The sequence below is a fragment of the Cotesia glomerata genome, linkage group LG5 (assembly GCF_020080835.1).
Source record: "Cotesia glomerata isolate CgM1 linkage group LG5, MPM_Cglom_v2.3, whole genome shotgun sequence".
NCBI lineage: Eukaryota > Metazoa > Arthropoda > Insecta > Hymenoptera > Braconidae > Cotesia > Cotesia glomerata.
The window spans coordinates 25,407,394-25,434,811 of NC_058162.1; the positions used below are offsets into that span (position 1 = coordinate 25,407,394).

The 27,418-nt window shown below is 24.0% G+C and overlaps 1 protein-coding gene across 9 annotated transcripts in view; it reads right to left on the reverse strand.

Annotated features, from left to right (window-relative positions):
- Positions 1–14,377: 14,377 nt before the first annotated feature.
- LOC123266314 overlaps positions 14,378–27,418 on the reverse strand; it is a 126,127-nt gene continuing 113,086 nt past the window's right edge. For 5 of the 9 annotated variants that reach the window (XM_044730507.1, XM_044730510.1, XM_044730509.1 and 2 more), the window contains 3 exons: positions 21,048–21,427; positions 15,487–15,630; positions 14,379–15,257 (listed from right to left, as the gene is read on the reverse strand). In XM_044730507.1, the coding sequence (XP_044586442.1) occupies positions 14,993–15,257; positions 15,487–15,630; positions 21,048–21,427 (789 nt within the window). In that variant the 3' untranslated portion in view covers positions 14,379–14,992. Of the gene's footprint in view, positions 15,258–15,486; positions 15,631–21,047; positions 21,428–27,418 lie in introns of all 9 variants that reach the window. The other 4 variants (XM_044730514.1, XM_044730513.1, XM_044730511.1 and 1 more) reach the window with 2 other exon arrangements.

A 27,418-nucleotide genomic window follows, 5' to 3' on the forward strand; every position in this document is an offset into this window, starting at 1 on the left:
TTTTTAAAAAATTTCTAAATGTAATTTGAAACATTCTGACCAAGTTTTGAACTATTAAAAGCCATAATTGAAAAATATGAATTTTTTTTCGTGAACACCCCCGCAACCCCCCTTGTGGGTGGAATTTCGTGAAATCCGTTCTTAGCTGACCTCTACTTGGCAAAAGGAATATTCCTGCCAAATTTCAAGTCTCTAGGTCTTATAGTTCCAGAGATATCGTGATAAGTTACTATCTATATCTACACTGATAAAAAAATTGACTTGACTCAAGAGCCAAACTCTTGAACCAAGAATTTCATTTCGAAGAAAATGATTTTCTTGAGTCAAGAGAATAAATTCTTGACTCAAGAAAAGTTTCTTAGACCAAGAATAATTTCTTAGCTCAAGAATTTATTCTCTTGACTCAAGAAAATCATTTTCTTCAAAATGGTATTCTTGGTTCAAGACTTTGGCTCTTGAGTCAAGTCAATTTTTTTATCAGTGTATAGAAAGTCTCCTATATATATATAGAAGATATACGATATAATCGGCATTGTCTCTTCTCTAACTCTCGTAATTCTATACGGATCTCAATAAAACGTAACATACTTATTCTTAGGGCAATTTCCGAGGTTAAGTTCTAAGATGAGCCAAATCTGTCGATTAGTTTAGAAGTGAGAGCAATTCAAAAATTTTCAAAAATCGCAAAAAATTTTCACTTTTACCTTATTTCCGTGCAATAACAATGGAACGCGACATCCTATCGGATTTCTGTAAATTGCATTTGAAACCTTATTTAATAAGCTTCAATTTGCGTACTTATTTATTTCTCCAAATTAAATAGTTTAAAAATAATAGCAATTCAAAAATTTTCAAAAATCGCAAAAATTTTCACTTTTACCGTATTTTGGTGCAATTACAATTGAACGCGATATCTTATCAAAATTCTATAAATGGTATCTGAAAGCTTATTAAATAAGCTTTAATTTGTGTACCTCATTATCAGTCTAGGCCAAAAATCACCTACTTTCTCTGACAGATATAATGAAATTTTACTTTTGCATTCGTTTTGACGTCATTGTTGTTTAATCAGACAGAAATTTATTTATTTTTTTTTTTCGTATGCAACCCTAGTAGTATTTTTATTATTCATCATGAAATCTACCTTTTTTTTTAATATTAAGGTAGTACCCTCGCCAGAGTCGTTTTCTTAGGATTTTTTTTTAACTTCGGCAGATTAATATTCATATAATTCTGCGTCGATTGGCGCAATTTGAAAATTTTTGACCATTTAGTTTCATAGATATTTAATTTCAAAGTTTGAGTTTTGAACGCTCTTTTACATTGCGGTATACGGGATATCGAAAAGTTTACCTACAAACATTTTTATATCTCAGAAACTTTTCTTAGGATTCTTTTAAAAAACTAGAGTAACGTTAACTAACAACTAAACAATTTTTTAAAAATAATTTCATCGATAATTACCACACAGTTTCAGAGATATTTATTAATAAGTAATGAAAAATTTACCAGACTTTAGCCGAGGAGGGGATACGTTAATAAAACTGTGGCAACAACGCAAGTTTTGTGAGCCGCGAAAAAAATATGAGACGCGCATGCGCTGAAAAATTTGAAAAGTTTAATTTACTTTAAGTGTAACATTATAGTTATTAATTTTATTTATTTAAAAAAAAAAGTAACAATGATTATTTTATGAAAATAAGTATTTTTCTATATTTATAAAAATTCAAAAAGTTAATAAGTTGAATATAATAATATATATTAATCTTTCATAAGTTATAAAAATAATAGTCAGATGAAATAATAAAAAAACTACTAAAATTTAAAATCCGTAAATACATCAACATAAAAAATTCAATTACTGATTTTTCTGAAAAAACAAAACAATATTGTCAATTATTTTTTTTCTATTTGTTATTTGCATATTTGCTAGTGATTTCTGTCGTTTTTCAAGGATTTTTTTTTATGAATCGTCCTTTATAAGTCAATTTTTCAGACATTGTAATTATATTTCCGAATAAATGTATGTAAATAAATAAATAAACGCATGTGTCAAAACAGAGGTTAATCTACAGTTAGTCCAAAACACTACAGTATCCTAATATAAAATTGAGATGAAATGTATGTGGCATCAAACTATTCGTAACGTGATTGGTCGAATATATCATAAGCATGAAAATTTCCTAATATAAAATTGAGATGAAATGTATGTGGCATCAAACTATTCGTAACGTGATTGGTCGAATATATCATAAGCATGAAAATATATGCAAATGCTATAGTCAGGCGCGCGCAAATTTGAATTCTAGTCCCATAATAAAATTGAGATGAATGTATGTGAAACCAATTTATTCGTGATGTGATTGGTTGAAAATATTTATTCTCATTCTGATTGGTTAAAAGTGAATATAATATACATAAATGACACATAAATATATCATGACCATAAATATGAGGCGCGCGCAAATGTGAATTCTAGTAACCACTATAAAATATCTTAACGCTCACGCAGTGTTGCCAGACTTTTCAAACGATCAGTTTCTCGTTTGTGATTGGCTAAAATAAGTACATAAACAGCAAAAAGTTTTAGGCTTGTCAATAATGACTCTAAAGTATATGTACCATACACTCTAGCACAAACTTTTGACGACGGAAGTCGCGAGGGTACTACCTTAATTAAATTCGACAAAATTGATAAATTTAATTATTTTTGTGTAACTACATGTTTATTCTACATGATTGGATGAATTATTATTACTAATGAACCATTTGAATATTTTCTAAATAATAAAAACCAGCCATGTACCCTTCGTCGTTCTGGTATTGGGTCTTTTACCTTACTTAAATTTTAAATCTTTATTTCTTCTTATAGTTTTAATTTATTTTATAGAAGAAAAATAAAATATTTTTGAAGTTAAAAATTTTCTTATTTTGGCCATTTACTTTTTTTTTTTTACAAAAAAAAAGTTTCTTCTTTTTAATAATTTCATCTAAAAAATTTTATTTCTTCTCGAAGCTTTAATTTTTTAAAAGAAGAAATATAAATGTTGTACTGAAAAATTAACTTTTTCGTATTTTGGCAATTTATTTTTTTTTAACACAAAAAAAATATTTCTTCTTTTTTAAAATTTCACCTCAAAATTTTTGATAAATTTTTTTATCAATGTGTAATTTACTCAGCAATGAAAACTTATAATCACATAATTACTTTAATTTTTAATTTTTATTTCTTCTTTAAGCTTTAATTTTTTTAAAGAAGAAATACAAATATTTTTTAAGTTAAAAATTAACTTTCTCGAATTTTGGCACTTAACTTTTATTGTATTTCTTCTTTTTAAAATTTTCACCTCAAAATTTTTGATTCAATTATTTGGATAGACTTTTTTTTATCAATGTGTAATTAATTTATTCAGCAATAAATGTAATATATTAGTTTGTAAGTTTATAAATAAATAAATTTTAAATATTTATATCTTCTTAAAGCTATAATTTATTCTTAAGAAGAAATACAAAATATTTTTTAAGTGAATAATTGACTTTCCCTTATTTTAGCAATTTAATTTTTTTTTCAAGGAAAAAATATTTCTTCTTTTTAATAATTTTATTTCTTCTTAAAGTTTTAATTTCTTTAAAGAAGAAATACAAATATTTTTGCAGTAAAAATTGATTTTTTCGCAGTGGAAATTAAATTTAAAAAAAAAAAAAAAGTATTTCTTCTTTTTAATAATTTGGCCTCAAAATTTTTGATAAATTTTTTTTATCAATGTGTAATTTACTTAAACAATGAAAGTAAATATTATTTTCTACACAAATAAATAATTACTTAAATTTTGAATTTAATTTCTTCTTAAAGCTTCAATTTTTTTAAAGAAGAAATACAAATATTTTTTTCATTAAAAATTAACTTTCCCGTACTTTAGCAATTGATTTCTTTTTTTACAAAAAAAAAGAATTTCTTTTTTTTTAAAATTCCACAAAATTTTTGATTCAATAATTTAGATAATTTTTTTTTTATCAATGTAATTTACTCAACTACAAATGTAAATATTAGTTTTTAAATTAATAAACAAATAATTACTTAAATTTCAATTTTTATTTCTCCTTTAAGCTTTAATTTTCTAAAGAAGAAATATAAATATTTTTTAAGTGAAAAATTTCTCGTATTTTGGCAATTTATTTTTTTTTTAAGAAAAAAAAAGTATTTCTTCTTTTTAAAAATTTCTATTTCTTTTTAAATCTTAAAATTTTTTAAAGAAGAAATATAATTATTTTCAGCAAAAAATTTATTTTTTCAAATTTTCGCCATTTATTTTTTTTTAACAAAAAAAAAAAATATTTCTTTTTAAAAATTTCTCAAAATTTTTATTTCTTCTCAAAGCTTAAATTTTTTTAAAGAAGAAATAAAAATATTTACTTTAAAAATTAAAATTCTCAAATTTTGGAAATTTATTTTTTTTTAACATAAAAAAATTATTTCTTCTTTTTAAAAATTTCATCAAAATTTTTGATTCAATAATTTTTTTTCCGTGTGATTTACTCAGCAATAAATATAAATATTACTATATAAGTTTATAAATAAATTACTTACATTTAAAATTTTAATTTCTTCTCTAATCTTTAATTTATTTTAAAGAAGAAATGAAAAAAATAAAAATTGTAATAAAAAAACACCACAAAGATTTGTTTTTATATTCTTCATTATAATATACATAAGTATATACATAAACTACATATTTTAAATATTTTTAAAAGTAAATTTAGTACATATAAGTACAAAAAATAGTGCTCCATCTATACGATTCATATATTGACGAAGGACATGAATTAATTTATTTAATTATAGTTATATTAATAGCTTGAAAATAAATTTCCATGTAAAATAGATAATTAATTATAAATTACGTATTATTGATTTATAATAATACATTTTTATTTTTAAAATTTAATCCTAGCATTAAGTATTTTTAAATAGATATGGAAGGTTATTTGGTAATTGGTACTTGGCAATTTTATGCCAAATCAATAATTTATTGATTCTCAAGATATTCACTATTTTATATCAGACGATCAGTTATAAGCTCTATTTATATTTAACTATTATTATCATCATTATAATTATTATTTATTCATTCATTTTTTTATATTATACTCCCTACAATGTCATTGAAACTCAATTAAGTCAAACATAACATATAACTTATAGGAATTTTTTCTTCTTTTATTTTATACATTTTTACATAAATTTATTTTATTCATTTTCGATATGTACTTACTGTTTAATAATTTATAATGCAAATAATTTATTAAATTTATTAATAAGGAAGATTAATTATTTTTTTTTAAGTTGTTCGTGTTTTTCCTTGTCTATTTTTTTACTTTCAAAAATATCTTCTTCTAGGTTGTATATTTTTATCTTTGGTCCCAATTATTTACAAAATCAAATTTTTATACCTTTCTTGTTTCTTCTTTGTGATTTTTTATTATTTAATCTTCATATTTATTTATTTAAAAAAAATTATTTTTGTTCCAAAAAAGGTTATGTTGGAAAATTTCATTTAAATTAGGTTAGAATTTTTTTTAACAAAGAAGAAATAATTTTTTTTTTTTTTAAGGGAAATTATGTGAATTTTTTAAAAAAAGTCAAATAATTTTATTAATAACATTTTAATAAATAATTTGTAAATTTAAATATTTCCAAGAAGAAATATTAAAATTAAAATTTTTAAATTTGGATATTTCACTAAAATTTTATTAATAAAATTTTAATAAATATTTTGTAAATTTTAATATTTCTAAGAAGAAATATTAAAATTAAAATTTTTAAATTTGGATAAAAAAATTTTATTAAAACAAATAAGTCTTAAAAAAAATATCAATTAATTTCATTAATAAATAATTTGTAAATTTTAAATATTTCCAAGAAGAAATATTAAAATTTTTTAATTTGGATGAAAAAATTGGTCTTGAAAAAAAAAATTAATTAATTCTAAAAAGAAATATTAAAATTAAAATTGAATAAAATTTTATTAATAAAATTTTAATAAATAATTTGTGAATTTTAATATTTCTAAGAAGAAATATTAAGATTAAAATTTTTAAATTCGGATAAAAATAATTTTATTTAGAAAAAATATTAATAAAATTTTAATAAATAATTTGTAAATTTAAATATTTCCAAGAAGAAATGGTGAAATTTTCAAATTTGGATGAAAAAATTTCACTAAAATTTTAATTAATAAAAATTGGTCTTCAAAAAAAATATTAATTAATTTTTTTAATAAATAATTTGTAAATTTTAATATTTCTAAGAAGAAATAAATATTAAAATTTTTTAATTTAGATAAAATTTCGCTAAAATTTTATAAATAAAATTTTGATAAATAATTTGTGAATTTTAATATTTCCAAGAAGAAATATCAATATTAAAATTTGTTAATTTGGATGAAAAAATTTTGTTAAAACAAATTGGTCTTGAAAAAAAATTTATTAAATTTTATTAATAAAATTTTAATAAATAATTTGTAAATTTTAATATTTCTAAGAAGAAATATTAAAATTAAAAGTTTTTAAATTCGGCTAAAATTTTATTAATAAAAATTGGTCTTAAAAAATATTAATTAAATTTTATTAATAAAATTTTAATAAATAATTTGTAAGGTAAAAGCCCCAATTATTGACAGGGGTCTAAATATTGACAACCTAAATTATTTTTAAATATATTTAATCATCTGTATAAGAATAACTATCATATAAATTTTTATTGAATTCTAATTAATTAAAAAATTTTAAAAAATTACTGTCAGTTAATATTAAATATTAATTATTAAAAATAAAAGTTAGCACCAGTTAAAACCAGCTTACGAACGTTTATTTTCTTAAAAACTTCAATTAGAAAAGCATTTTTTTTAAATGCCGAGTTGAAATTCATTTCTTCATCTAATAATATCATCTTTTTTTTTTTTTTAATTAACAATATATAAAAAATTTATAAAATTGAATAATCGAAATTAATTGTATGCTTTATAATATTTAAATAATGGGTGTCAATAACTAGATGATAATTTTTAAGTTGAATCTCATATTGACAGCCATTCGACAGCGCTATCACGCCTTTTTTTTACTTTAATCTAAAAAATTAACTGTAAGAGTTTGAACTTTTCTGATTAAATAAATTATTTTTAAATAAATTTTTATATTTTTAAAAGTAATTAATCATTTATGGAAATTATTATTAATAAACTTTAATATAATTGATTCCTTAATAAGAAAAAAGCCCCAATTATTGACAGGGGTCTAAATATTGACACCCTAAATTATTTTTAAATATATTTAATCATCTGTAATAAGAATAACTATCATATAAATTTTTATTAAATTCTAATTAATTAAAAAATTTAAAAAAATTACTGTCAGTTCAAAATTTTAAATATTAATTATTAAAAAAAAAAAAATCACCACCAGTTGATCAAACCAGCTTACGAACGTTTCATTTTCTTAACAACTTTGATTAGAAAAGCATTTTTTTTAAATGCCGAGTTTAATTTAAATTTAATTTTAATTTAAATTCATTTCTTCATCTAATAATATCATTTATTTTTTTTAATTAACAATATATAAAAAATTTATAAAATTGAATAATCGAAATTAATTGTATGCTTTATAATATTTAAATAATGGGTGTCAATAACTAGATGATAATTTTTAAGTTGAATCTCATATTGACAGCCATTCGACAGCGCTATCACACCTTTTTTTTACTTTAATCTAAAAAATTAACTGTAAGAGTTTGAACTCTTCTGATTCAATAAATTATTTTTAAATAAATTTTTATATTTTTAAAAATAATTGATCATTTATGAAAATTATTATTAATAAACTTTAATATAATTGATTTCTTAATAAGAAAAAAGCCCCAATTATTGACAGGGGTCTGAATATTGACACGCTAATTTATTTTTGAATATATTTAATCATCTGTATAAGAATAACTATCATATAAATTTTTATTGAATTATAATTAATTAAAAAATTGAAAAAAATTACTGTCAGTTCAAAATATTAAATATTAATTATTACAAAAAAAATAAAGTGAGCAAACAACTTAACAACTTAATAACTTTGATTAGAAAAGCATTTTTTTAAATGCCGAGTTTAAATTAATTTCTTCATCTAATAATATCATCTTTTTTTTTTTTTTAATTAACAATATATAAAAAATTTATAAAATTGAATAATCGAAATTAATTGTATGCTTTATAATATTTAAATAATGGGTGTCAATAACTAGTTGATAATTTTTAAGTTGAATCTCATATTGACAGCCATTCGACAGCGCTGTCACTCCTTTTTTTGACTTTAATCTAAAAAATTAACTGTAAGAGTTTGAACTCTTCTGATTAAATAAATTATTTTAAAATAAATTTTCATATTTTTAAAAGTAATTAATCATTTATGGAAATTATTATTAATAAACTTCAATAAAATTGATTACTTAATAATAAGTTTGGATAAATAAGAATAAGCAGATGATTGTAGGCATGCTTAGTATAGGTGTCAATAATTGGGGTGAAGGTATGTCAATAATTAGATCAATCAGTTTTTTAACCTGCCAATAATTGGTGTATCCGGATAATCTATTTAATTATTTAAAATTAATTAGTAAATATCAATGATTATAATTTTAAAAAATTTGATTAGTAAAAACATTACTTGAGACATTACCACAAACAAAATTCAACGATATTGATATTTGATTGCTTAAAAAAAAATCAAATCATAACTTTATCTGTAATAATGTCAATAATTAAGGCTTTTGCCTTAATTAATTTTATTAATAAAATTTTAATCAATAAATTAAAATATGAAGATTAAATTTTTTAAATTTAAATAAAAAAAAATTCACTAGAATATTTTTAATAAAAATTGGTCTTAAAAAAAATATTAAGGAAAAAACGACGAATTGTAATTAATGCCTTACTCTTATCTCATTAATCATAATTACAATACATTACAGTGGTCCATATATTAATTGCGCTAAATGTATAAATTTATTTGTGTGAGTGACAAGAAAAATCCTCTATATTTTTTATTTTTATTTTTTATATATATATATATATTTATATATTTATAGTATAATATATAATTATTCTAAAATAAGGGTTCATTTAAATAATGTAGATATGTATAAGTATTTACATCTCGAACATAAATATCCGTCTCTTTCCCAGCTGTAATAATTTACAATTATTATCGGTCTTTAGGGTCTATTAAATTAAATTTATTACAATATATATTATCTGGAAATAGATTTTAATCTTGTAGATAAGAATAAATTTCAAATTTTATTTTATTTTATTTAAATTGGTCTCATCTGAGAAGATGATTTAAAGCTATATTTAATTTTTTTAATTATTATTTTAGGCATTATAAATTTATTAGAATTTTTATAAATATTATTAATTTTTCTTCGGTAATTAAATTTTTTTTTTTATAAATAGACTCAGTAATTTAATTTAAATTGACTGTCATTTTTTGACGAGCGGATTTTTCGTTGTATTTTTAGAAATGAATTATAACTTTTTTTAATGCAGTATTTACATTTTTATATTAAATAATAATAATAACTTTTTTTTAAAAAAGAAATATTAAGTGAGCCTCTGATTAGAAAAAAAATAATAATCTATATTATTAAAAGAATAAGAAAAATTTTGTCTTCAAGTTATATAGATACATAATTAAGAAATGACCTTGTATCTTGTGAACTATTGACATTTTTAAAGATATAAGCTCATTCTGATGTTACACTAATTGAGACCTTTCATTTGAGTACCCACATCAATTTTTCATATATTTTATATATTTATATATTCCACAAATACCATATATATAAAATATATGAAAAATGTCATGTGGGTACTTAAATGAAAGGTCTCGATGAGTATAATATCGAAATGAGTTTATGTCTTAAAAAATGTCAATAATTAAGGAATTACATTATATTTTGTCAACTATTGACATTTTTAAAGATATAAGCTCATCCTGATGTTACACTAATTGAGACCTTTCATTTGAGTACCCACATCAATTTTTCATATATTTTATATATTTATATATTTCATAAATACCATATATATAAAATATATATGAAAAATGCCATATGGGTACTCAAATGAAAGGTCTCGATGAGTATAATATCGAAATGAGTTTATATCTTAAAAAATGTCAATAATTAAGGAATTACATTATATTTTGTCAACTATTGACATTTTTAAAGATATAAGCTCATCTTGACATTACACTCATCAAGACCTTTCATTTGAGTACCCACATCAATTTTTCATATATTTTATATATTTATATATTCCACAAATACCATATATATAAAATATATGAAAAATGTCATGTGCGTACTTAAATGAAAGCTCTTGATGAGTGTAACATCGAAATGAGTTTATATCTAAAAAAAAATGTCAATAATTAAGAAATGACCTTGTATCTTGTGAACTATTGACATTTTTAAAGATATAAGTTCATCCCATTGTTACACTCATCGAGACCTTTTATTTGAGTACCCACATCATTTTTTCATATATTTTATATATTTATATATATTATATATATAAATATATAAAAAATATATAAAAATGATGTGGGTATTCAAATGAAAGCTCTTGATGAGTGTAATATCAAAATGAGCTTATATTTTTAAAATACATATTATATATATGTATATATGAAAAATATATCAAAAATGCATGTGGGTACTCAAATGAAAGCTCTTGATGACTGTAACATCAGGATGAGCTTATATCGTTAAAGACGTTAATATTTAAGAAAGTACAATGTAGTTTAACAATAGTCATTATTTAATAATGCAAAATTTTATTTATTCATAGTTCACAAGTCACGGAAGTTACATAGTTGCTAGTAATAATAATAATAATTTTTTCCAAATTTATTATTATTATTATACGTCAAAAATGTCAAATTAATAATAATAAATATATCATTTAAGCAAGATCTATTAAGTAATAAGGAAAAAATGTGACATAATTATCATGATAAAATTATTAAGGGCGAATATTTAAACAAAAAATATATTGACTCAATAAAATTTTTTCATATTAATAATAATAATAGACAAGGACATATTAAATGATTAACAGCTTTTTTGTTGACTATTTGTATAATTGTTACTCTAAACATTTGTTTCTTGATAAGAGAACCCAATGATAAAGAAAATATTGACAAAACGTAGCTTTAATAATGGAAGAAATGTTTATATTATTCATATGTACCTTTCTATTATTTATATTATTGGATTATTAATCTGAAAGGACAATCAACTGAAGTATGATCAATAATGTCGGTCTTTTTTGTTTAAGTAAATGATTTCTTCTTTTGTGATTTTTAACAAAGAAAATATTAATTTAAAAAATCAAAACTTTAAAGAAAAACTCTTCAACAAATTTTTTTTATAATTTACAAAAATAATTAATTTAAAATTTAATTTTCTTTAAAAAAATTTAACTCAAAATTTTTTTTTTAAAAAATTTAATTAAAAATTTTTTTTCAAAAAATTTAACTCAAAATTTTTTTTTCAAAAAATTTAACTTATAATTTTTTTCTAACAATTTTTTGCAATAAAATTTAAATTTCCCTCAAATAAAAAAATCAGAAGCTCATTTTTTCTTTTTAAATAAAAAAAAATGACTAGTCAAAATAAAAAAAGATGTATCAGCTTGGAGGGATAGATTTATAGCAAAATCATGAATGAAATATAACTTGACAATATACAGATATATAAGAGTTATACATTACGATAGGACTTAAGGTTGCGATATTGATTTGGTCAGGGTAGGTCTTTAAGTCCGCATTGTCGTCGTTGGATTCAATACACACATACGTACAAATACACAACAATATATATCGACGTAAAATATATTAAAGAGGTAAGAGGGCACGAGGGATTACAACAAAGTGGCTCAAGGTACACTTCAATTACAATTAAACTACTATATTACTTAGACTTTACAATCGACCATAAAAGTGTTCTACAAACATCTAGATAAATCCTTTTTGTCTGCACTTCACTTCTTTAATTCACGCTTAAAAAATACTTTGAAGAATATAATTTGTTCTTTTTAAATATTTCTTCTTTTCTTCTTTTAATTTCAATTTTCGATCATTTTTTTTCGATAATGAGATCATATTTTTATATTAAATATATTTGATACCTTAATGCTTAAATTTTTCTTTTATTATTATTATTATTATTATTATTATTATTATTATTTCTATTATTAATAATAATAATAAAAAGAGATAGTTATTATTTTTAGCCGAGGTACCTGATCCAATTTTTGGTGAATTAATTTTTCATTAATATTATTATTATTATTTTTATTATTAATAATAATAATAAAAAAAGATAGTTATTACTTTCAGCCGAGGTACCTGATCCAATTTCTGAAGAAATAATTTAGTATTATTATTATTATTATTATATTATTATTTATAATATTAATAATCATAATAATAATAATAATAATAATAAGAGATAGTTATTATTTTCAGCCGAAGTACTTGATTTAATTTTTGAAGAATTATTATTATTATTATTATTATTATTATTATTATTATTATTATTATTATTGTTATTATTATTATTATTACTATTTTTTTTTTTATTAATCATAATAATGAAAAAAAATAGTTATTATTTTCAGCCGAGGTACCTGATCAAATTTTTGAAGAATTAATTTTTCATCATCATCATCATCATCATCATCATCATCATCATCATCATCATTATTATTATTATTATTATTATTATTATTATTATTATTATTATTATTATTATTATTATTATTATTATTATTATTATTATTTATTATTATTATTATTATTATTTTTATTATTTCTATTATTAATAATAATAATAAAAAGAGATAGTTATTATTTTTAGCCGAGGTACCTGATCCAATTTTTGGAGAATTAATTTTTCATTAATATTATTATTATTATTATTTTTATTATTAATAATAATAATAAAAAAAAATAGTTATTACTTTCAGCCGAGGTACCTGATCCAATTTCTGAAGAAATAATTTAGTATTATTATTATTATTATATTATTATTAATAATATTAATAATAATAATAATAATAATAATAATAAGAGATAGTTATTATTTTCAGCCGAAGTACTTGATTTAATTTTTGAAGAATTAATTTTATTATTATTATTATTATTATTATTATTATTTTTTTTTTTTTTTTATTAATCATAATAATGAAAAAAGATAGTTATTATTTTCAGCCGAGGTACCTGATCAAATTTTTGAAGAATTAATTTTTCATCATCATCATCATCATCATTATTATTATTATTATTAATAATAATAAAAAACGATAGTTATTATTTTCAGCCGAGGTACCTGATCCAATTTTTGAAGAATTAATTTTTCATCATCATCATCATCATCATTATTATTATTATTATTAATATTATTATTATTATTATTAATAAAAAAAGATAGTTATTATTTTCAGCCGAGGTACCTGATCCAATTTTTGAAGAATTAATTTTTCATTAATATTATTATTATTATTATTAATAATAATAAAAAAAAATAGTTATTATTTTCAGCTGAGGTACCTGATCCAATTTTTGAAGAAATAATTTATAATAATTATTATTATTTTTTATTATTAATCATAATAATAAAAAAGATAGTTATTATTTTCAGCTGAGGTACCTGATCCAATTTTTGAAAAATTAATTTTTCATTATTATTATTATTATTATTATTATTATTCTAAAATTGACATCGTTAATTGTTTTCAAGAATTTCTTTACCCTATTTTGCATTACACTTAAAAAGTTTCAATAACTTGTTACATAATTTAGATTATTGTGTGTAAAGACGAAAATTATTACGCATTAGCAATAAAAAGTTTGTTTTTTATTGTAATTATATTTTGTAAGAGTTACGATGAAGTTTTATAAACACTATGAGTTAGTATTTATGCATTATTACACTAGTATCGATGCAATAAAAGTTTTTGATTATTTAAAAATCGGAATAAACAATAAATGGATTTTATTAACCGGCGCCGGGAGTCGAACCCTGTCCTCCTTACGCAGTAAAAAATTAAAAAAACTAAAAGCTATATCAACATTTGATTGATAAGCTCTGGTTAGTTTATATTTTTCCATAATTTTCTGGTTAAAGTAAAATTTTAAAAAAGCGAGCTTAATTAGACCTTACATTACAATGAAGCATAGAAAAAAAAGTATGAAGAGTTTGTATAAATATTTAAGAATCAAAATAAAATATCGAGAGTGAAAATTAAATTTATTAACGTAATATAAATTAATAAGTGTTAAAGTACACAATAAATAGTATTTTTAAAATAAGTATTTTAAAAAGTTTGTTTTTTTAATAGCCTGCCTTTTCTTCAGAGAAACTCTACATCCTGGTAGAAGTATACTACCGCGCCACCTTCTGGTGATTTCGAACAATAGTCGAGAGTAAAATAGTACAAGTGTAATAAGCTCGGCTGTATTTACTCCTCAAATAAATTTAAACTGTAAGGCTGATCGACGGGTAGAAAATTCGGTCTAATTAAAGTCCGAAATATATGAATTATAATTAATCGAAACAATATTGAGGCAAGATTTTCAATAGATCTCTCCGTAGTGATCATACGAAGAGATAGAAACAAAAATCCGGGTAAATAATGGTGTTTTTCAAAAGTTATCGTGTTTACACCCCCAGTAACTCTTTTAAAATTCATCTAGTGACTCATTTTAATTAGTTATTTCATATAAAAATTTTAATTAATCAATTTTTTTATTAAAATATTTTTTTACTGCGTAAGATTGTAATAATTAAATAAATAAGAGGAAAAATTGAACATTAAGGTATCAGCAGTATAAAAAATTACACGAGGAGCTCTTTAAGAGAGAGGTCCTCGTCAAGCAAATCCTACAAATAGTCATCCAGACGGTTGTTCTTTTCATCTGGAGGACTGGGCTCGCTTACACTGAGGATAGGTAGACCAAAGTGCTGGATTTCAACGCTCGAAACGGAGGTTTGTCTTGACTGATCACTATCTGAGGACCGGTGATAAACGACGGGGTTCCCGTTACTGGTTGACGGCTTGTAGGGTAAGTGGTGGTGGTGGTGGTGATGGTGGTGGTACAGTGGAGACGGCCGAGGAAAATCTGGCTCACATGATCTTCTGAAGTATCTGCAATTTTATTTACAATAATAATAATATAAATAATAATAATAATTTATAGATATTTTCCTGACGTAAGTCATTGAAATTTTCAGTTTATTGGTTATTAGAAAAAATAAAATATTAATAATAATAATAATAATAATCTTCTCGGAATTTAAATGTGTAATTTTAGGATCATATGTTGCGTGCCGGAGGTAAAAGCGGAATTTTTTAGTGAGAAATATAAAATTTAAACCTGTCGTCGATGGAAGAGGGCTGTCTGATAGGGCATCTAACGTACTCATGACTTCCGCTGATTCGCCAACCGCTAAAGCGTCTTACTATTAGAGATGGGGATGGTATACTTGTGGTGGTTATCGTGCTCGATGAAATGTATTCCCTGCAATAAAAGGGATTTTTATTGCTAGGATAAAAATGTAAAGCGTGTATTTGTATTTTTATCATAAATATGAAGAAGGAATATTTTTTTTATTATTATTGTGGGCGATATAAAATTCAAGGTCGTAGGTTGTTTCATTCTGTCTATTTAAATAGTGATAAGAATAATAATAATAATTATAATAAATCAGACAGTTTTTTAAAATTTATTATTATTATTATTATTATTATTATTATTATTATTATTATTATTATTGAGTTTATAATTACAATAATAATAAAATTTGAAAATTAAGATTAAGTCTAGGAAAAAATTTTTTTACCAAAAATCTGGATAAATTTTAAAGACGAACTTGAATAAATATTGTTCCGAATTTTGTTTTAAACTTCTGTCCAAGTTTGTCGACAGTTAGGACAAATGATTTTCGTCAACTATCATTCGGCCAAAAAATTTTGTACAAAATTAATTGTACTAAGAATTCTACAGGAAAAAGGAAAATTGGAAGCGTAAAAAGAGGTCCCTCGTCTTACTTATTGTGAAGAAAAAAAATTAGGAAAACGGTTGACCCTGAAGGCCATCCCTGCAACTTCCCGCTAATTCCATTCCTGGGCGCTTAAAATTGTACTTATGACATTTTTGAGATTTTTGAGTTCAAAATATAATTTATGTTATATTTTGAGCTCGCTGAGTTCAAAGAAATAATATTTCTATGCATTTGAGCTCTCCCAGCTCAAAAGTCTGATAGAAGTTTCATAGAACACTATTTTTGGAATTTTCAAACCGCACTAACTTTTGAATGGATCAACAATTTTCACGCGGTTGGCGGCATTCGACGCAGTTTTATCATCCTCATCAGTTATTTTCAGATTTTAATTGAAGAGCATTAGGCCCCTCTCCTAGTGTGCAGAGATCCCTCACGCTAGCCAACGCTGACTAAAGTGGTCACCCATTCAAGTTGTTGCTTAAATGTGTGATCGCCCAAGTCAGACGTGTGCCGCCCGACTATATCTGCCACTTCCAGAGGCTGGCAACGTAACGTAACGCACATATTTTTAATTATAATCACTGAAAAATATTGGTGCGTGCTGGGATCGAACCCAGGTCCCACTCTTTCGAAAAGCGAGCAGCGAGCCGACCAGGCCATTGCCAGCCTAATGATTATAATATATTATATATATATATATATATATATATATATATATATATATATATATATATATATATATATATATATATATATATATATATATATATATATATATATATTATATTGAAACGGCAATTTTCTGTTTGAAACTGTAATTTTTAAGATGAGAGAGTCGTTATTTACTACACGGGAAAAAATTTCTGGGAAAATTTACGATACAGCTATTGTAAAGCTGGACTATACTTTTATTACTATTAACTGTCAAATATTTTAGAAGAAAAAATACTATTTATTCATGAAAAAATACGATATTACTATTGTAAAAAGTAAGAGATGAAAATTTCCAGTGCTGCCTCTGTATCTTTCCAATAGAACTATAGCAAATTTTACAATAGTTGAATTAGAATGTTTCTCAATTAGTGTGAGTGATGGCCGTGCACAGCGCTAGACTCCGAGTTTATGTATATGTTAAAGGATGTGGGTCTTAGTTTACCTCGGATAGCGTAGAGGGAGAGTCTCTGGCTGCCAACACAGAGTTCTGGGTTCGATTCCCAGATAGCACGAAAATCTCGGTTTCTTTTTTCGATTACTGTACAGGTACCAATTAGTCCAACCTTCTATCTCTCTCCCTCCCTAATATTTCTTTTAAAAAAACCAACTGTGAATTTTTACAATAGTTGAATTGTAAAGTTCACAAACACATATTGTATAATTTGCTCTATAGTATTCGACTTTTTAAGAGCGGTTGATAGTTGATTTTCAAACGAGTTTTGCTCATGAATAAGATAAAATTTTGAAAAAAACGCTTCGCTCTTCGATAGATAATTAAATTATCCATCGAAGAGCGAAGCGCTTTTTTGGAAAATTTTCATTTATTTATGTATAAAATCCGTTATAAGATTCCATAAGTTGTACAAGTATGACAGAGATACTCTCGTTTGTCCAATAGAGAGCGAGAGAGAGAAAAAATATGAACCCTTCTTAAGACTCTTGCTAGTCTTATTTGTTGGATAAAATTTACAATAGTAGATCGTAAAAATTACTTAATGAGAAATATAGTCCACCATTACTATTTTATTTAGTAAAAATTACAATAGTAAAATAGTAAAAACTCCTTCAATTTTCTTTCCGTGTATAGTGACAGCTACTAATCACATTATCGATATTAATTTGTAAATTGTGGCTTTTACACTTTCTACATTAAGTTTTGTAATATTTACATTTGTGCCACCCCGATGTCCACTGTACTGTTTGAAACTATAAAAATCAACCGGAATGCGAGTGAATTTTACAGTTTACTTTTTTCCGTGTAAGCACATTTTTAAAAATTTACAATCGGAAATAAAAAAAGTAATTACACCAGTAATTACACTTCGCTCCTGAAAGATAGAATCTCTAAAATTTGCAAAAACAATTTTGAACTTTAACATTTCGCGAGAATTAAAATAAATTATTCCGGTAATAATTTACCCTTAAAAACGAGACGAAGCTTTGTTTTAAACTTCTCGATAAAAAAATCGATGACGCCCTCATGTTTTATGACTCGCTTTTACACAAAAAGCGTGCTTGAAATGTCATATATTTAAAATTCAGTTCATACTTGAACTTGTACTTAACTTTAATACTTCCATGCAGCAGTCACCCTGTTCCCAAAGGGCCGACAGTAAAAAGTACATTATAAACCGATAAAAGTTTCTCTTTCGATCCTTTCTAGCCGCGAATCCAATAGACGCTCTTTTTCTCAGCAATTTATCATAATCATAATAAAATGAAAGTAAAAATAAAAGATGATGATAAACATTGTTGAACTTTTATTTACCGACTCCCTTTTGATGAATTTAAAAAAGTTTAAAACTTTTTTCCGTCAAATACTTCGCGCAAATTAAGTAATTAAAATTTTTATTAAAACATAAATTTTTTTTCTCTGAAGAAGAGAATTATGGAATCAAAATTTAATAAAGTCTAGTGGTCTGGTTTCGAATAAATTGATCTTAAATCAGGATATAGAGTCAAGGTCGAGCAATTTCCCTGATTCCTATCACCGCTATTAAAGCTTTTTTGCGTTTTAAATTTTTAAAATTTGTAAATTCAATCTACGTAGCCTAATAATTAATAAAAAAATTAAAAAACAGGTTTCCGGGATGTTTAATAAAATTAGGTTTGAAAATTGTAATTTTTACATGTAAAATAGAGATTCTACCAGCTGTGTATTTGGTTAAGAATTTAATGCAATTAACGATTTAAAAAAAATTTTATTTTCATTGAATTTGATTGAAAAAATAATAAGCTAAAGATTAAAACAATAAAAAAGTAGCTTTCCGAACGTATTACGGAGATATTTTATATTTTTTATGAAAAATCACTCGGAACTTGCGTTCTTTAAAGTCTTGTATTTGACTTGGCAACACCGCTTGCGCAGTTACTCAAAGCATAAGTAACCGCGGTTTTTTAAATGCTAGAAGATCTTAGTCATTTTAGTTAGACAGTAAACATAAATAAATTTGAAGGTTAGGTAACTCTTGCGGTGTTGTCAAGTGTATACCGGTAATTTAGAGTGCTATATTTTTTATTAGTCAATTAAATGTTAATAATTATTTAATGAGTAAATTTTTCGGAAATTTCCTTAAAAATGTTATTAATTAATTTAAAAATTAGTTTTAAGATGCATAACAAAAGTATTTCTACATTTAATTTTTTTATAGGCATTCTTTACACTAGGAGGGTACTTGAATCTCCTTAATTAAAAAAAAAAATAATTTTTTGAGTGATTTAAAAGTTACCTCGTTTGCAAATAATAAGAAAATGATTATAGTAGCTTCAAATTTCGAAGAAATCAAAGGTTAGTATCTTTATAACATAATTTTAGACCTGCGCATGCGCCGGAACGGTTCCAGCGCATGCGCGCGAAGCCCGCGCAATTTTAAACAAAGAATCTTAGGAATTAACACCTTTCTTTAATTTTTATCGCTTTTATATTAATATAAAAGTTTTATTTTTATTTTTTTTTTAATATTGTAAGCTTTAGAAAATTTAAATTGTTTTCCAAAAAAATTATATATTTAAAAAATTAGTCAATTAAATGTTTAAATATTAAAAAATCAAATAAATGTTTTAATAATTAAATAATTATTTAATGAGTGAATTTTTCGGAGATTTCCTCAAAAATGTTATTAATTAATTTTAAGATGCATAACAAAAGTATTTCTGCGTATTATTTTTTTATAGACATTCTTTACACTAGAAGAGTACTTGGATCTCCTTAAAGTATACAATCAGGAAGAAATTTTACAAATAAATTTGATATTTATAAAAAATGACGCTTTTGATTCTGTTTATAAACAGAATGTAATATATTACAAAAGAAACTTATTGAAAAAAGCAATTCTCCAACGCGAATTAGTCGGTGTGAGCGGAAGGATGGCTGTAAACATGATAGCGGCTAAGAAACTTATGGTAGCAACCCCAATTTTTTGAATTAGCTTGATAAATTTGGTGAGTGTTACGCCTATTGAATATCATCAGCCAAATCCGTGGAGTTTGTTTATAAAAATTATATTGGCTTAGATAAAATATGACGCTTGTGTATAAAAACATAACAACAGTACTCGATTTGTTAGGTGAGAGTGGCGGCGCCACTAGCTCGTTCAACGGTTATGCCCAATATTGTAAGGCCGGTGATTGTAGTCCAGGTGTCGCTGTACGTTAATTCTTTCTCGCGGACTTTTTAAATTAATTTTCCCTCTTTGATAGTTACTTTTTTATTTGTTTTATTTTTATCATAACTTTAATATTATTAATGTGATATGGTTTTTTAAAATTGAGATTCATTTTTAAAATCCTTATTTTACGTTAATTCATTATTTAAGTTACAAGTTTATTTTTAGTTTCTTGTTGTATTATAATGGAGAACAAAATTCGTAAAATTTCAAATTTTTCATTTAACTTTATATTGAATCAATTTTATATTTTAAAGTTTATAAAATTAACAATAATAATAATAATTTTATTAAAAAGAAGAAATATACTTTTTAAAATCACCTCTTATTTGTTAAAATATTTTAACTTTAACAAGACTTACTAACAAAAGCTCGAACTTAAAAAAAAAAGCTTAAATTTTTTGGTCCCAGGAAGAAATTTCTCAAAGTACAAAAGTGAGTCAGTGAAAACGCGAAAGTGTTAAAATCGCGTAGAATACAAAATTTTCCATCTTTTTCACTTAAAATTGATGTTTTAAACTATATAAACTAATCAATAGTAATAAAAAAATTACCTAGAGGGATATTGCTGCTGGGATGATTGATTGATAGAAATATCCGGCGCATTATTGTCCTTCAATAAACCTTCTGAATAATTAACTACGTGTTTTGATTCAAAATCATCAGTCTTGTCGTCTGGCTCGTCTCGATTCGTTTCCGTGTTCGTCGTAATTGTCATTGTTAATGGCAAGAACTCCCGATCCGTCTCGTTCCCGTCCTCCTGGGAAGGTATTGAGTTTCTGTTGCAATGGTCTTCCTCCTCCTCGTTTTCATCCTCGTTATCGTTGTTGTCGTTGTCTTGATGATTTGAAGATTCGGTTACCAGGGGAAGGTTATCTGCACTGCGTACTTTGCGACATAGTCGCGAAGTTGAACCATGGCGACGTAGAAATTCCTTAAAGTAAACGTAGTTGACTTTTAATTTATTTTTTATCAAAATTTTTCATAAAATAATAATAATAATAAGTTCAAAAAATCTCAGCATTATTATTCATATTATTAAGATAATAAGCAAAATTTTGTGGCCAGTGTATTTATATAATAAAATGAGTTTTTATGGTTTTATATTATTCTCATCAATAGTCAATTTATGATGATTAGTATTTAGGCTGCATTTGAAAATGCTCTATCTCTAGATACAAAATTAAGAAATGACCTTGTATCTCGTGAACTATTGACGTTTTTAAAGAAATAAACTCATCCTGATGTTACACTCATCAAGACCTTGCATTTGAATACCCACATCAATTTTTCATATATTTTATATATTTCACAAATACCATATATATATAAAATATATAAAAAATGCCATGTGGGTACTAAAATGAAAGGTCTCGATGAGTGTAACATCGAAATGAGTTTATATCTTAAAAATGTTAATGATTAAGAAATGACGTAGTATCTTGTCAACTACGGACATTTTTAAAGATATAAACTCACTCCAACATTACACGCATCGATACCTTTCATTTGAGTACCCACATCAATTTTTCATATATTTTATAAATTTATATATTTCACAAATACCATATATATAAAATATGTAAAAAAATGCCATGTGGGTACTTAAATGAAAAGTCTCGATGAGTGTAACATCGAAATGAGTTTATATCTTAAAAAATGACAATAATTAAGAAATGACATTTTATCTTGTGAACTATTGACATTTTTAAAGATATAAGCCTATCTCGACATTACACTCATCGAGACCTTTCATTTGAGTACCCACATCAATTTTTCATATATTTATATATATTATATTATATATATGTATATATGAAAAATATATCAAAAATGCATGTGGGTACTCAAATGATAGGTCTCGATGAGTGTAATGTCGAGATGAGCTTATATCTTAAAAAATGTCATAAGTTGACAAGATACAATGTAATTTCATAATTATTAACATTTTTTACAATATAAACTCATTTCAATGTTCTACTCATCAAAAGCTTTCATTTGAGTACCCACATCAATTTTTCATATTTTTATATATTTATATATTTCACAAATACCATATATATAAAATATATAAAAATGCTATGTGGGTACCTAAATGAAAGGTTTTGATGAGTGTAACATCGAAATGAGTTTATATCTTAAAAATGTTAATAATTAAGATATGACATTGTATCTTGTCAACTATTGAAATTTTTAAAGATATAAGCTCATCTCGACATTACACTCATCGAGACCTTTCATTTGAGTACACACATCAATTTTTATATATTTTATATATTTATATATTTCACAAATACCATATATATGAAATATATGAAAAATGCTATGTGGGTACTAAAATGAAAGGTCTCGATGAGTGTAACTATCGAAATGACTTTTATATCTTAAAAAATGTTAATAATTAGGAAATGACATTGTATCTTGTCAACTATTGACATTTTTAAAGATATAAGCTCATCTCGACATTACACTCATCGATATCTTTCATTTGAGTACCCACATCAATTTTTCATATATTTTACATATTCATATATATTCCACAAATATCATATATATAAAATATATAAAAAATGCAATGTGGGTACTCAAATGAAAGGTCTCGATGAGTGTAACATCGAAATGAGTTTATATCTTAAAAAATGTCAATAATTAAGAAATGACCTTGTATCTTGTGAACTATTCACATTTTTAAAGATATAAGATCATCCTGGCATTACACTCGTCAAGACCTTTCATTTGAGTACTCACACACTGATAGAAGAATTTATTAACTATTAATAATTCAATTTATTTGAAGACAATTATTTAATTTATTAAATTTTAATAAATATTTTTCAACATTTAATAAATATTTATTTGGGAGGATAAGTATTTATTAATAGTTAACAAATATTTATTAACAGTTTCGCTTGCAATTTCATATGATATGAAGATTGCTTGTAAACAAAAATCATCTTTATAAATTATTTGCATTAATTATATTACATTATAATAATGTTTATTGTAAAATACCAAATTCTATCACAACTCATAATTATCTTTTATATTTTTAAATATTAAAAACGTTAATTTATTTAGGTGAATTTAATTATTATCATGTATTCCAGCTATAGGATCATAAAAAGTGTCAAAAGAAAATTGATAATTTTGTTTTTGATTTTAAATAAATATTTATTAACAGTTAATAAACTGTACTTAACCCTTCAAGCACTCTCGCTATGAGATTTTCTCTCACGCTCATCAATAACTCAAATTTTCTTTCAAATTTTAGCTGGAATGACTATGTGATTTCTTTTCTATCTGTCAAAAAATTAATATTATTTCAGATTGCAATATTATTATCTTAATTGTTCTATACTATAAAAAAATAAAATAAATTTTATTAACTCTGTGAGATATTTTCTCATCGCAATAGTAAAGTAGAGGGGTCAGAATTTAAAAAATCGGGTCTGATCGGTACAGTTCGGAGGTTCCCGTAAGAGTGCATTTGTGTTTGGATGTATTATTATTATTATTAAATATTATTTTTAAATAAGTCAATTTTTTTTTTGTTTTAAGAAATTTATTTTTTAAGATTTTTAAATTAAAGGGACTATAAGCATGCGTGCGCTTCCACATAAGGCGTGAGAGTTTTCTCATCGCGCGAGTAACGATAGTAAATCGTTTTACGAGAGTGCTGAAGGGTTAATAATGACTTATTAACTATTAATAAATATTTGTTAACTGTTAATAAATATTTATTAACATTTAATAAATCGTATTTAATAAATAATTTATTAACTGTTAATAAATATTTATTAAATCTTATAATGTTAAAAATCATTTATTAACAGTTAATAAAGCTTATTAAATATAAACAAATCCTTCTATCAGCGCATCAATTTTTCATATATTTATATATATTACATATATTTATATATGAAAATATATTAAAATGCATGTGGGTACTCAAATGAAAGCTCTTGATGAATGTAACATCGGGATGGGCTTATATATTTAAAAGGTCAATAGTTAAGAAAGTACAGTGCAATTTGACAAAAATAATTACACTGATAGAAGGATTTGTTTATAGTTAAAAGATTTGTTAATATTTAACAAATCATTTATTAGAAGCCATTTGTTAGGCTTTAACAAATATTTCTTAGTATTTAAAAGATTTATTAATATTTAATAAATGAATATCAGATTTATTAAATACAAACAAATCATTTTAAATACTAAGAAATATTTATTTAATATTAAAAAATGGTCTCTAATAAATGATTTGTTACATATTAAAAAATATTATTTAATACAAATAAATCCTTCTATCAGTGTAGGAAAACGGTTGACCCTAAAGGCCATCCCTGCAACTTCCCGCTAATTCCGTTAATACCTGGCCGCTTTTTTGAGCTCTTCGAGCTCAAAAGTACAATCTATGTATTGTTTTAAGCTCTCCGAGCTCAAAAAGATACCTTTTCTATGCTTTTTAGCTCTTTGAGCTCAAAAGTCTGATAGAAGTTTCATAGAACACTATTTTTGAATGTTCATACCGCAATAACTTTTGAATGAATGAACCGATTTTTACGCGGTTCGCCGCATTCTACGTCGTTTTTTAAGCCTTATGACTAATTTCTAAGTTTCAATTGGTAAAACTATAAATTTTGGAGTAACTCTGAAAAACACTTTTTCGGTTTTCTTTTCGTTCACGATATCTCTCGAACAAATCAACCGATTTTGACCGGATTGGTGGCGATCGACGTGGTTCGTCAAGGTTCAGAGCTGATTAGTTTTTGGAATCGATCGGTTGAGCCGTTTAAAAGTTATCCCAAAAAAACCACTTCAGAAAAAATTTTTTTTCCTACTTTTTTTTAGATTTCTCCAAATTTCTCAAAATCTATCGGTCCGAATCGGTTCAAATTAACAGGAAATCTAAGTTTGGCGAAGCCCTTTCGAATGGCACCAACCGCGATGAAATCGGTTCAACCGTTCAAAAGTTATAAGAGGTTTACATACTTACACACACACACACACACATACATACAGACATAGTGACACCCTCGCGGGAATAGTCAGGAAAGCTTCCTAGGACCTCAAAACGTCGAGATCTGATGAAAACTCGATTTTCGAAAAACGGGGTAAAACCAATAACTTCCCGATTTTTGAAAATTTTCAATTTTCTTAGCGGGAAGTTAATAATTATTTCATAAAGCAAAATTTTATTTATTTATAGTTTACAAGTCACGGCAGTCACATAGTGACTGCAAGGTTGCTAGTTATAATAATTTTCAAAAAATCGATAAATAATAATAATAATAATAATTTTTATAATTAACTTTGAAAAGTTATTTTTTAATAAATTTCAGAGTTTCTGCGTGAGCAAATATGTAGAGGAAATAACAGAGCTCTTGTATATTCTGAATATTGATCTTCGTTCGTATATAATATGTATTACGTTTTGCTATAATTAACATGAACCTTGTCATTAGTTTTATAGACTTTATCGTAATAAGTAATTTATATAATTGCTGTTGGATATGAATATACATAAATATATCATATATATCAAATATATATATTCAAATAAACTGTAATTTTTGTTTCGTATTACTCTATGCATGCATATATTTATATATATGCAATTTCAAAGTAATTAAATTTATATATATTACATATCGATTTTTTTTTAACATGCAATATTTAATTAACTTTCTTTTGCCTACATCAACTTTAGACTCTAAATATAAATATACGTATTAAGATTTGAATTTTAATGACAACTTTTGTCCTTTCTTCAAATTACGTATAAGAAAATGAAAATAAAAGGAAAATTTTCCGCTGTTTTAAAATTAAATTATAAACTTTTCTTCTTTAAATTTTCTGTAAAGAAATAGATCTAATTATCAAGATACGAAAATTTAATTTGTTGCAGAAGACAAAGTTTGAATAAGACAAACTACACTGTAAAAATAAGGAACTAAAATAAATTCTTAAAAGTATTAGAGTGACAAAATAAAATACTCTTAAAATAAAAAATTAAATTTTTTACAGTGCAAAATTTTTGTCACTAATAGTTAAATTAATAAAAATAAATATTAAATAAAAAATGGCGGTTTAAATATATTAGGGAGAATTTGTAACAAACATGTGTCAAAAATTCAGAGGCTTTAAGATTTTATTTATGCGCACTAGGAACGAGCTTTTTTACGGATTTTATCGTACTAGCATGTAAACAGTCCGTTTATTAGCTTGAGAATATTCTGCGAAGAATTTTAATAAAACATATATTCAGAATTTGTAAAGGCTCAAATAGAGAATTTACAAAAAGCTACTATTGTTTTCACACTATTAAAAATTTCTGTTCTGAAATTTTTAAATAATTAAAAAATTTTTAAGTAGTAAAAAAACTATAGATAAATTTTACTGTTTAATTTTTTTTATTTATTTTTTATCCACAGATTCGGTAGAATCTGGCGCCAAGTTCCGTTCAAATCTGCTGTAAACGGAGCGCCAGACTACCGACTGTGTTTACTGTAAGCAGAACGGTATTTTGAGGTTGCAAAATTTTAATTAATTCTACGGTACTTTTTTTTTCCTAAATTGTATATTATAACAGTAATTCATACTTTATTTGACTGTTATTAATTAATTATATTCACTTATAACAATTAATCTACTTGAAATTATTAAATTTAATCAGCACAAACTATAGCAACGCAAAAATTTCGATCCTGACTTTTTTTTCGACGGGCAAAGTGATCTGCCACAGACTAAATAATTCGAGAATGCATAGTAATCCTTCATTAGATGGGAAACTACAGTTAAAAATAGATATTTCACAGCTTGCATCTACACCCGCCAGGGTGCGCTGGAATTATTTTTACATAAACTGTAGTTTCAAGGGGATAGTTTGCTACACTGATAGAAGGATTTATTTGTATTAAAA